At 38.9% G+C, this 13,300-nt stretch overlaps 1 protein-coding gene across 1 annotated transcript in view; it reads right to left on the reverse strand.

Moving 5' to 3' along the window:
* The window catches only part of TMEM132D (transmembrane protein 132D), a 225,099-nt gene that overhangs the window by 24,625 nt on the left and 187,174 nt on the right, over positions 1–13,300 (reverse strand). The window contains exon 5 of the mRNA XM_009997627.1: positions 10,094–10,237. Within this exon, the coding sequence (XP_009995929.1) occupies positions 10,094–10,237 (144 nt within the window). The remainder of the gene's footprint in view (positions 1–10,093; positions 10,238–13,300) is intronic.

Raw genomic sequence — 13,300 nt, forward strand, 5'->3', positions numbered from 1 at the left:
GCCTTTTATTTTTACCACAAATGCCCACATTTGTGAGCTATATTAGAGGTCTGAGTCCCTCATGCATGCCTACAAGAAAGACCATTTTGCTTACTTTGTAGCAAGATATTAAGATGATATTTTTTTTTCCTTAATCTTAGGAAATTTCCAGGAAGATGAGTGGAGCAGGGTTTTTTTAGCGAGAGTCTTCAGGAATTGCTAGTTCAGGAGTTAGGTGGATATGTGAGTATTTCACTTCTTTACAGGGCAAGCAAATGATACGACTGCACAGCCTGTAAGATCCTCTGGCATTTCACAGATACACTTGCTCTTTTATGAAAACCTGATGGCCAAACCCCAGCAACACTCATGTATTTAGTGTTGATGCTGTGCCACACATACTCAGTCAGCAGATGATCTTTTTAACACCTTGAGTTTCTGACTTTCATATCTTTCATTAAATCAGTCTCACTTTCATACTTTATATTTATGCCAACACCCAATTCTATTAGAACTCTCTCTTCTGCTTTCTCAGTTTCCTCCATTATTCTTTTTTTTAGGTCTATAACATAATTTCAGTAGCTAAATCAAAGGCTGCCACTTCACATTTATGAACTGAAACATGAATGTGCATTATTACTTTATTTTTATGAAAATCCTTTATAACTAATGCACTGATTCAATTTCTGCCAAGAAGCTTTATGTTTGGTTTCTTGATACCTGGCCTCTAACCTACATCCTTCCAAACAAACTTTTACAACTATATATACATATTGGGATCATTACAGTTCTTTTATCTCCCTGTTCCAATGACTTCAGAAGCTCTAATGGATTTAGGTGGGAGCTTAATTAGAAACTGCTCTTTTCAGTATTTCAGGTTACATTTCATGGGAAAAAAAATATGACTCTTAACAAATGAAAGATTTTATGTAAACCTTTCCCCCACCCCCCTTCCCCAAAGCCCCAGGGTGTCTAGATAAGTGTTTAGTGGAAAAGACAATTAGACAGTGGGAGATCATGGTAGGGCCCCACTCCCTAGGAAGCTGGCATTCATTTTCTACCACTTCATATCCTTGTAGCAAAACCACTCTCAGCAGTTTGCCTCTGTTTTACAGTGATACCAGTGCAGGCAGAATGGGATTATTTTCAGCAGGTTTTTTCCTTGCTTCCCTTCATTGATGAGCAGGGAGTATGTCCAAATACCCTCAGAGATATACTCAAGTCAGCCTTGGTCCCCCAGCTCTGGCCCATCTGCACTCCTGCTATGCTATGAAGAGTGAAGAAAACCTATGAGGCTTTTTCAGTCACAGATAACTGACTGGTCACTGCAGTGTCAGCTTCTGGCAACAGAGCCAAGTTGAGGGTGATCCCAGGAAAAGAAAACATACCAAACTCTAGAAAAGCCTGCCCAAGTGATGGTTTCATTATGACTTAGCTCACTAAAACTCATTAACACTTCGGGCAGCCCTGAAGAACCCATGAAATCTGCTAACAGCAAACTGGTCAAGGCAGGAACTAGGTTCCAGAAGACATAAATGTGCCTCTCAGTTCCTACCTTTGTGCTGCAGATACCAGGTAGGTCTCAACAGAGGGCTTTGCATCTAAAGTCTTTTCAAAAGGAAAACCTTATGACAGCTGAAAAACAAGTTTGAGTTTCTATATTTGGGTTGGTGGACATCACCTGCTTACTGCCAGACCATGCCAGGGATAGTTCAGATTTTATCCTGATCAAGCACTTAAATTGATCTCTTGAATTATATTTTCCAATGAAACCTGAAGTTGAGTGCTCAATTCCCATTAGACTATACAAGTTCAGGGACCTTAAATCACATTGAAAAGTGACAATCAAGCTGTTTTTCTAATCCTTCCTTGGATCTTTTCACTAAGCAAAAAATAGAGTAACGACAGATCAGAAAAAGCTAATTATTACAAAATCTGGGTATATCCATTGTAATATAAGAGACAGCTTATGGCCTTAAAGGACTGACATAATCTTTGATAAAAGGATGTGATTAAACATGTTTGTTTAAAGCAGAAGTTTGTAAACAGCTGATGATTTCACCCTTGACAGTATGTGAAGCAAATAATTGATCATTTGCTGATGACTGAGTAGAAAAGACACCAAGACCCTTTCACTGTGAATCCCCCCTCCACCATGATAGGAACAGATTACTTCTTTGTTTCCCATGCCATTGAGTGAAGGAAGCCCTCTCCTAGTTCATGTGCTTCTGGGATCATCTTCCTTCACGTCCTCTAGTAATTTCTGATTTATCTTTTCTACAGCTTTCCTGTGCTGGGCACACTTTGAAATTTAACATTGCATTTTATGCATTCAGTTTTCTCAGAGCTTCAACAGCAAAAACCCAACCAATCAGCCCATGAAAAAAACTCTTATCAGTAATTAGCCCTGCTGGAGACAAGATTATAACTGTCAGATCTAGACACTAAAAAGTACAGGACGAGGTTACTCATAGCTACGGAATTTTTTTCCTACAGCCGGAGCTCCAATGAAATAAATATCAATTAATGCAGCCCAGGTGAATCTACTTAGAGGAGAGAGTGGGAGATGAAATTAGACACACGTTGTTTAATCTGGGAACAAAGGGCAGAATTTGGAAAACTACTTGTCAAGGTTTCTTCAAAAATTAGTTCAGTGCACACAATTATATTGCTAGAGGGGTTGTTTTTTATCCCGACTGCAGGCCTGTGTGAAATCCTTGTGATGAAATTCTCAGCCCCAGGGAAACAGTTGCTTTCAAGATTCGTTACAAACTGGAAACTCAGCCCAGCATCACCAAAATGTGTGAAGAACTTTCAAGGAAACATGGGCTGACTTATGGCTATGGCACTGAAACAGCTAAAATTGGCTCTGGCTGATCTTTGCTTTCAGCATTAAGCCGATGCCAAATGAAACCGTGTAGTAACAGTGAGAACTGTGCTCAGAAACACAGTTCCCAGTAGAGATGAGACTTTCTCTTCACCAAATAAAGTTCAGAGCAATCCCATTAACTATACTGCTTTAACCCTGGCTTTTCAGTGGCAGAAATAAGATCCAATCATTAGCAGAAACTGTATGTACACAGGTGAGACTTCGCTTTGATTTTTTATTTCAGTGACAGTCAAGTGCAATTAATCTAATGTTTACAGACAATGCATAAAATGTGTACACATGCACTGTTCCTTTAGATGCCTGGTCACCAGGGCAAATGATGCTTCCTTTCATTACTGAAGTTTCACTTCTCCCTCTCTGGCTTTTAGTAGAATAAAATGGAGCATGTAATGGAAAGTTATGTTCATAAGTTTCATTTTGGTACCAGCTCCAGGTCTGCACAAAATCTCAAACAAACAGCTTTTCACATGCTTACAAATACTTACAAAGAAATTGCTGAAGGCACTCAAATCCTGAAGTCTAAAGAAGATGTCCTAAATTTACTCATAAAAAAACCCTTTACATTTGCAAAATAATTACCTGCTTGTAAATAATCAGGTTATTTTTAATAGTTATTACATGGAAGAGATTACATAATTTGGGAGAAAATAGCAGCTGTCTATAATACCCACCTGCTCTAAATATACAGCTATACTTTTAACTAAAATTGAAGAGTCATTAAGGCCAGTTTTTGAGGTGCTTAGGTTTCTAATTCCCAATTAAATTAAATGGATTTGAATGCCTGATAGCTTCAGAAATCAGGCTTATCATCCAATAACCAGCTGAACAAGGCAATGCTGCAAAATAAGGCTGAAACTGGGAAGTTGTTTAACATTTCTACTGGTAGCTTATTTGGGAAAAGTAATAGCACTAATGTCTCCTACAAACAAATAGAACAACAGCAGCTAATGGAGCCAAGCACTGGCAAGAGAAGGCTGTTTAAAGGTGGACACATCACCTCCTAGACATTGTCCTTACACTCATTTTCCTGTATGTATATGAGAGGGAAGAAAGACATGAAAACCTGCTTGCTGGTAGCAAGACTTTGATCTACAAGATTCCTTCCTGAATTTAGAAATGTTATGGAAATTTGAGTATCACTCTCATAGAATCATAGGGGTTGAAAGGGACCTTGAAAGATCATCTAGTCCAACCCCCCTGCCAGAGCAGGGTCACCTAGAGTACATCACACAGGAACTCATCCAGGTGGGTTTTGAATGTCTCCAGAGAAGGAGACTCCACAACCTCCCTGGGCAGCCTGTTCCAGGGCTCTGTCACTCTTACAGTAAAAAATTTTTTTCGGATATTCACCTTGAACCTCCTATGCTCCAATTTGCACCCATTTCTTTCATCACTCTCCATGAAGCCACATTGAACTGTTCACCCTCTAGATCTGTGTCTACATTTCTTCGCTCCTTATGAGTTAATCCTTGGTCTGGTAAATAGTAAGCATGGTTATCTGTTCACTTTTCCAATAATTTGAAGAGTTCCCTATTTCAATGGGTGAGCCACAAAGGTCTGAAACTTATCTTCCCTAAGTCAATACATTTAGCCAAGTAGCCTGATGTACTAAGTCCTTTACATGCTTGCCTCAGCAAGCTTGAGGCATCTACATTGCTAGAAAGTAATGCTAAATGGTCCAGACAGTGGATAAAAGGGGAGAAATTGTCAGTCAGCAGACCTGCACAGACTCTGTTATATAAGAAATCTGGAAATACTTATAAATCCTTACTTAGCCACTAATATTTTATCATGACAGTAACTTTTATGTGTTGTGATTAAGCTAAATTCAACAGGAATGCTTCCTAAACAGTTTGTGTTCTGTCCTAGCTGGGGTTATGTATACTACTAACAATGCTAAGAAGCATTGATGATGTGTAGACATGACATTTTATGTAAAAATCTCAAAGTCTTTTTCAATGATTTAGTATTAATTCTCTTTATCTGCCAAGGTAATTCAGAACCATTATACATGTTTTTTATGTGTCTATGCTGAGACAGATCAAATAAAGGACATGCCAAAGATCATAATAGCACACTGATGTCCCAGCTGAAAGCATATGCCAGAGCTCACTATAACCAGCACATTTCAATGCAGCATCTGAAAACCCATCTAATGGATTATCCAATTGTTATCCAATCTTACTGAGCCAGAGGCAAATGAAATGAAAATCAAAAGTCATACACTGTATGCAGATTAAACCCTTATTAGAATCTGTAATGCCTAAAATCCAAACCCAGATTTAACCACTAGAGCATACTTCCTTTCTTCATTATCAATGAAGAGAGTACTGGATGTGATTTCAAGCCCTGGGCTCATTATGTTCTTCCAACCTCTTAGCCTTTCTAACACATTTAGGCTCTCTTTTTCATTCATATATGTATGTCCTAAATAAGCCCCTTGTTCTTCCAACTGTCTCTGAGAACTCTAGGAATCCTTCAAGTATCCCATAGCTAATATGCAGGATATTTCAGATCTGACCAGCAGTTTCTCTACTAATTCCAGATCACCAGCCTAATCTTCAGCTAATATTAATCAATATAGTACTGATACAGTAACAGGATCTAAGGATATTTAAATCAGCCAAAATATCTTGTCACATGTATTTTTAATACAATATCTGACAGTTCTGCAAATGATAAGCAAAAGAAAAATAATGTACTGGCTACACTGTACTTGATATGTCCAGAAAAATCTTATATTGGTCTGAGGAGACAATAATTCCTATGGCATATTGTAACTTTTTACTGCATGGTAATAAAGCAACACAGAGTTTTGTGTCATGATCTAAAGGATGGCTTAGAGCAGGCACAAAGAGCTATAAATACCACATCTTCTAAAAGAAAGTGGCAGACAGTCACTGAAGAACACAAGTAGTTTTAAAGCTAAAGGGAACTTTTTAAGACAAAGAATCACAACTTATAATGATTCATGCAAGTCCCTGTTTTGGAGACAGGTGCTATTGGATCATCTGAGCCGAATTTATCTTTCATTTATATCAGTGTAACATTATGTGCTTCAGTAATGCACTGCTGGCTTAGCCCAGTGGAAGAAAGAAAAAGGCTAATTCCCTTTGTATTCAGCTTGTCTGCTCCTTATTTCCTCAGCACACTTTTTCTAGTGATCAACCAATCTCTTTTCATTGAGATGATGGAGCACTTTGCAATACTGGGATTCAGTATACAGTGAGCTGGGCTTTGACGGCAGCTAAAAAGAGTAAGACTCCTAATCCCTTTTGAAAGGCAAAGTGATTTTGACATTCCTACATGGGCATTATTTGCTGTACAAATCTGACACTCAGAAATAGGTGAGGCACTTGGAAGATCTTCACCATAGTTCCTGAGCATCTTCACGGGGGACTTCACAGACAAACACAGGATTAGCCTTTTACGTGAGCAGCACTAGACTAATGAAGTGGCAGCATGGGAATGCCTGTGCAAAGCCATAATTTCATATGTCATTTAAGTAAACATACAAAGGAAAGAAGCACACTTGGTCACCAGTCACCCTCAGCTACTGATTCACACTCAGATGTCACTTCATCCCTAGTTTTGGCACAAGTATTGTGAACAGCTGAAACAAAGTCAGGGAGCAGCTGGGCAGACAGCTCATTCACCAAAAAATCCAAAACTGATTCATTTTTACTGAGCTGTGTTCATGGCCAGCAGAAAGACAGGGATGGCAGCTCCATGTTAGTTAAACAGTCACAGAATCGCACCTTAGCAATTGTTTAACACACTAGGGACATTAATCATTTGGGTTCTGCAGGTGATTAGATCTGTTCAGTCAGCTCCTGCAAGCACTCAGGCTCTGAAACTGATCAAGCTTTTCCTGGATTTCAAAGCTACTTTCTTAAAAACAGCCTCTTCTCCAACTCCAGGGGGAAAAAATCCCCAACATATAAAACATGAAACTTGAAATAATTTACCTGTGTAGATCACACATCACAATGATGAACTGGTGGAATATGAAAGAGACAAATTCAGTAACTCAAACAGCTTTAGGCAAGTTTCAGATGATTCCTGGGAGATATGGGACTGTTATATCAGTTCTACATTCAGAGCTCATCTTTGCCATGTCTGCTCTTCATACCAGAGAGTGATTAAAATTGTTCCTGCTCCCTTTATAACCAACATCAGCAGCACATGGACTGAAGTCCAGTTAATATTACAAATTTTAGTTTTGATAGTGCATTTTTCTGAGTTTGTCCTGTCTCCTGATTTCTAGAGCAGATCAGAAAAAGTATTTTATTTTTCACAGTTTTTTCATCCTAAGGTGAAAAGTTCAGAAGGATTCTGATGTCAGGAATACTGAAACTGAGTTGAAATGACAGGACATGATTTCATCATTTTCTATTGAAATAAAATGTTTAGACACTGCAGAAAAGAAAAACATCCATTTGCTGACTTAAATAAAATGTTTGTTTCAAGACACGTCAAAATTATTTGGAATGGAATAAGGTAATTCGGCTGGTGAGAGAAACCACGTTAGATTGTGGGAAGCCACAGCAGATTGAACTTGATCTTCACCCAACCCTCAAGGCAGAGATTTATTTTCTCCTCATATAAGTCAGCCCTGCACAACCATTTCTGTGTAAATGTTCGATCTGTACAAAATCCCATTCACTGATGGGAAAGTATTTTCATTTATATCATCCAACAAACTATGCTGATTGCATCTGCTTTTTACCTTCTGTTTGGATCCTCCGAACACTAAGGAACCAAAATCCATGGAACAACCTCCCTGTGATGCTGCACATTCTGGTCAGCCAGGGTAGTAGATCACTGTTTCTGACACAGAGGCTTTTTCCTCACTCTTCCCACTCTACCACTTTGTTCTGGTTGCAGAATCCTTTCTCCTCCTGAGCTTCTCCCCTCATTAATTCCCTGAAGTAAGCACCAGGAAAGGGGGACTACTTGGCTTCCCCCTTTTGCCTGGGTGAGCTGTTAGCCTCAATCAAACCATAACATACATCTCAAATCACTCTTAGCTTGGCTTAAACTCAAGAGACCAAGTTCAAGTAGATGCAGTTTGGCAGAAAACGAGTTAGTGCAGAATTTAATCCAGCTCTTTAAAAATTCTTTAAAGTTCCAGATGAAGTGACTGACAAATGTGGTCCCAAAAAGCTAAAAGAAGAATGAGGTATCCTCGTTCTGCAAGGAAAATTATCTTGAACTCATCATTAATCAACATAAAAAAAACCACCCAGAATTAAAAGCTAAGCCACATAGACATAATCAATCTGTCAGATGCACTGAAGAACATCAACAGTAAAGACACAAAGAAATGTAATCTTAATCTTCATATTTCAATGGGCATTTTAAGCAAATATTTTCTTCAATTTTATATTCACTACTCTAATGCCCAGAGAACAGAAACTGTAATTACTGTTGCATGTTAAAGGGTGGCCAGTAATTATATATCTATCTTCATTAGATAAGATGTCTGTGAATGAGGCTGGGCCTGAAACAGAGCAGGTAAATTGGAAACTTGGAGACATATTTTGAAAAAAGTGCTTGTTTTAAACTGCTGACTCATTTTAATGCTGCTGAAACCTGCCTTCCTACTGCAGAGGAGTGAACTCTAGTGGGAAGTTTGCAGAAACCCAGAATGTCTTGATCTCTGACTAGTGATCTCCTGGTTTGACATAGGGCCTGTCATTAGCATCACTGTGAGATGGTGTGTATATATATGAATAACATTAAGCACACAAGCCTTTAGTAGTGTATTCATGTACTTACAACTAATGCTAGAGAAACACTTGAGCAGTACTGCTATTTTAACCTCTTTACCAGGGTTAGAGCTGACCATGTTTTATACTACAAACTGTCGCAGATTTATATCAGACAAAACCATTACACAAACATGCAAATAGCAAGTCAAATCATTCCAATAGATTTAGAATATAAACAAAAATGCTTTTAAAAATACCTTTCAAATTATATATTTGCTTTCAAATTCTTCCTTCCAGTTCTCTGAAAAAAACTAGTTAGTTAATGAATGAGTTAGTGAGTGAGGACTTAGTCCGTTAACTTCCACAATTCAAGAAAAGGATGCCAAATAATTTCTTTCTGGTTTTAAACCAAGATTCAGTCCAAGAATTTGCTGTATTCAGCAGATTTACCAGACTCAAAAGGAATTCATAGAAGCAAGAAAAAAGTCACTATTAAGACAGCCAGAAGGACACATTTAATCAGAAAACACCAGCATGATGGCTATTCAGATAAACAGAAACCCTGAGTAGATTCTAAAAGGGAAACATAAAAAATGCTGGAAATTCAAAAGTGCATGACTTCATCTTCTGCATAAGAAATTATAATGAAGAAATTATTTAACAATAGTCTAAGGAGTGTAGAAGTTGCATATTTCTTTTTTTACAAAAAACCCCAACAAACCTAAACATCACAAACCAACCTTAAAATCTGTTTAGAGACAAAGAACATTTAAACCTACACCCAGCTCTATGCTTCAAGTACCCTGCTCCAAGTTGGCACTGCGACAGGAAGTTACTAATCTTGCATCTATGTCTCAAACTCCCATCAGTTAATACAACAGTAACAACCAAATACCTACACTCCTCTTTGTCTAGAAAGGCATAAAACGTACACTAGGAAGAGTCTTTCTCAGCTACTGGGGCCCAGGGAGGCTTGCTTTGGAGATGAACACTACCCTGAGCTGTTTGAATACAAATTAAAATGAACTAACATAACCAGGTGGAAGCTTAGCATTCCAGTCAGCTTTAGGCTAAGGCAAATTTCACAAAGGCCGAGTCCTCAATATGGTGCAGTTCACAAAAGTTAATGGGATAACAGTGATTTCCAGCAGCTGGAGGGGTGGCCTGTAGTATTTGTAATCATTTTGTGACATGTTGGTTATGCTATAAAAAATTCAATTTTAACTTTTATTTGTAGTTACGTGTCTCGTTTCCCCTTCTCAAGTGACAGCCACAGAGTTGTGAAAAGTGGGAAGTTACAGACAATTCCAAGTATTTAACATGCTGGATGGAATATGTGCAATTTTGTGTTTGTTTTAGTGTTCCACTGAACAAATCTATACATAACAGCAATAATAAGCTTTTATCTTCCAGCAGTAGAACAGTTAGGAAAATGAGAGAACTTGTCACTTTAGAGAACATGTGTTTTGCAGGGCCTCTGTCTTTCTGTAAAGGAGCAGTATGATCCTACCTTAATGACATCTTCATCTGATGATCTGCACTCCACAGATTCCAGAAGATCAGTCACAGTTCCATCATCTTCCACGGAGACAACTTTGACAGGGACAGCTACTGTTTTCCCAGTGAGAATGGCTGTATTCAGGATCTCTGCTTCCTAAGAGACAAAAAAAAAAAAAAAAAGCCCCATTAGTTAATATAGTTTATTATTAATTCATTAGCACCACTTGGATTTGACTTTAATTTGTAATGGCTATTCCACAAACTGTTCCAGGTACTGCAAGCAGAAAAGACAAATTTCCTCTCCAATCCTGGAAGCAAACTTCCAGTTCTGACTCAGGGCTGTCAAGATATTTTTTATGCCCTAAGTGCTATTTCATAAATGCTCATCAAGTGCCAGAGCAACCGAACATCCAAGGAATGACCCTGCTTCACATACACAAGATGTAACTTACATCTTGCAATAGCGAAATTGCCACCCTGAGGAGCTCACTACTTATTATGTTGATCATATAAAAATAACCCTTTAAGTCTTGCTGGTTTACCCACAAAACTTTTTCCAAGAGCATTTCTACAAATATTTACATTCTATGACACTACTGGACAAATACTGTCAATATTTAGACCAAAGAAATACCGAATAATTGTCAGGGAACAAGTATGGATTGAGTCAGAAATCCACTTTGTCCCAAATCTCCTGAAAGATATTTTGCAAGTCCCTGCAACAGGGGATGTCTTCTACAATATGCACACTTTCAAAGTTCCAGCCCGTAGACAGCCTGCACAGGGACAGTAGTTGCTGTAAGAGTTCCCTGGTAGCACATCAAACCATTGGGCATGCAGGCTGACCTCTCCTGCACAGCTGGCTGGACACTCAGGTTGGCCATGTGCATGGAAGCAACTCTAGCCATAGAGGCAGGCTTAAGGCTGCTCTTTGGGATGCGGGGTTCACAGATTCACCAATTCACAGCAGCTAATTTCTGGTTTTGCCTGCTTTGCCTCCTAGGGAATTAGTTGAAGAAACCACCATTCCAGTCCTGTGTAAATCACTGTATGTACTGCAGCACTGTGGGGAATCAGAAACTGGGCAGGTTTCCTAGGACCTACACTGGCTTTTGTTGGGTGATGGTGGGCAAGCACTTGCTCATAAATGGTTTTTTACCTTTTAATGAGGCTCATGCAAAATCGTCCTCTCCCAAAAAGGAAGGATGCTGAGAAGGGCCTGGGCTCTTTAAACAGAAGGAGCTCTGCAATGACTCATGTCTCTGGTACGTAATTGTTGTGATGATTATTGCAAAATTAATTTCTTCTGTTTGATTTATCACTTCTAGGTTGAAAGCATTAAGCAAAAGCATTGCCAGTTATATGAAGTCCTCTCGGTTACCCGGATGTGACCTCAGACTCACCCAGCAGATATCACTGACTAGTGCGAAGGTATACAGAGAGCACAAATCAGTGCCTGAATTCTTCCATTCCTAATTGCAAGATACTGCTCATTCTTGGAAGGTCTCAGCTTTTCAGAACATGCCTGCAAATCATGGACTATCTCATAGAACAAGAGGCTCTTGATTTCAGCTGGCTCTTGTGAAATAAAGGCTTCCAAAGCCCCCCAAGTGCTAACTTCTCATTATCTAAATAGCTCACACTATGAGCTCTGAGACTGACCTGATTTTACTTGTGGAAGACAACAAAGTGGGAGATTGAAACCAAATTACCAGAAGATTATGACTCCCCCTACTGCCTCTTGGGCTAAAGAGGAGAAGCTGGGATTTCTCTTGTCTAAAGTATAGGGATCAAAAAAACCTTTTCCTATTACTTAAAGAAACAGAGACTTTATTTGAACTCAAAGCAATATTTAAAGAATGAAAGAAAAAAACCTCCTGGTCTTTTGCTAGCTGCAATGCTAAAGTTTCCCCATCCTCATCATGATCTTTAAGGGAGGGTGAAATAGGATTTCACAAAAAGAGAACCTAGGAAAAAACTCCTCTCCCTCCCTCAGCACAAAAACCCTTCAGACATTTTTAAATTATAATTTGCACAAAGGAGAGAATATCAGCCTGTACTGTACGACCCTTCTGTTATGGTGAACATATTAATCAGGCAACTGGGATCTCAGAAAGCTTTGCAATTAAATTTCCATGTTCTTTTATTTTTTTCACACCTGGGCTTTGCAGCAAAGTTACTGCTTACAGGTTATTTATATATTTTTGCCACTCTCCCATAGGGTCCACAGAGCCACAAATGGGGGCAGCTTGACAGAACAAGTGCTATTAAACACACATGATACTTACAGAGTCCAGGCACTAAGTCACGACTTTGCAAACACTTGGGCATGAATCTCATTTCACTGGGACTATTTGAAGCACTTCCACATACCTATTTGCACCATGTACCAAGCTGAAAAGATCTGCTCCCCAAAGCAGGAATAGCCTTGTTCCTCCAGTTAATACCTTACAGTATGAACCTGGCAATTATTTTATAAAGCAAAGGGAAGTTTAATAGCCAAGCTTCTGAAACAGTATGATTAATGAGGTCTGCTTACTAAAGGCAAATGTAATTTACCCTGGTAAGAACTAGTAACTGAGAATGAATCTCACAATCTCCATGAATTTCTTTTGAGTTTCTGTATTTTCCAAGGGCTGGCTTTGGGTATTCTGAATGCAGTCTGCATTCTAAAATTCCAGGTGCCTGCCACTTTATGGACACACATGCAAAACCAGCTTACTTAGTACATCAGCTATTTCACTCTCACTACCCTTTTTGCCTTCTCAGCTACCTTCTAAAAGCATGTGCACAGCACATCGAACCCACAGGGAATTTTTCCGTGTCCAGTGTCTCAGCTGGTTTCAAAGCTCAGTAACATGCTTTGTCCCAGTTTCTGTTTGCAGCTACAGTCCAACAGATCTGTACTTAACCCAATTGCGTGAATAACCTCAACGAGAGGGCTTAAATGCAAGGAGAGGAGCATATTCATACCTGATTTCAAGGTAAGGAAGCAAATTCATATGGTGTCTCAATCAAAACTAAAAAAATCCATGATTTAAAGTTTTGTTGTTTATCTGTATTCAAACTCTATATCTATGTTCAGAACTAAAGTGCTTCCAGAACTGTGTACAGTCACACACACAGCATGTCTCAGTATTGCTATTTTTTTACACAATCTTAAAAAACTCCAAAACAATCCCTTTCCCCTCCTTCTCCAAAATAAATGATGGGGGTG

This window comes from Chaetura pelagica, unplaced genomic scaffold (genome assembly GCF_000747805.2).
Source record: "Chaetura pelagica isolate M959 unplaced genomic scaffold, ChaPel_1.0 scaffold45, whole genome shotgun sequence".
In the NCBI taxonomy this organism is placed as follows: domain Eukaryota; kingdom Metazoa; phylum Chordata; class Aves; order Apodiformes; family Apodidae; genus Chaetura; species Chaetura pelagica.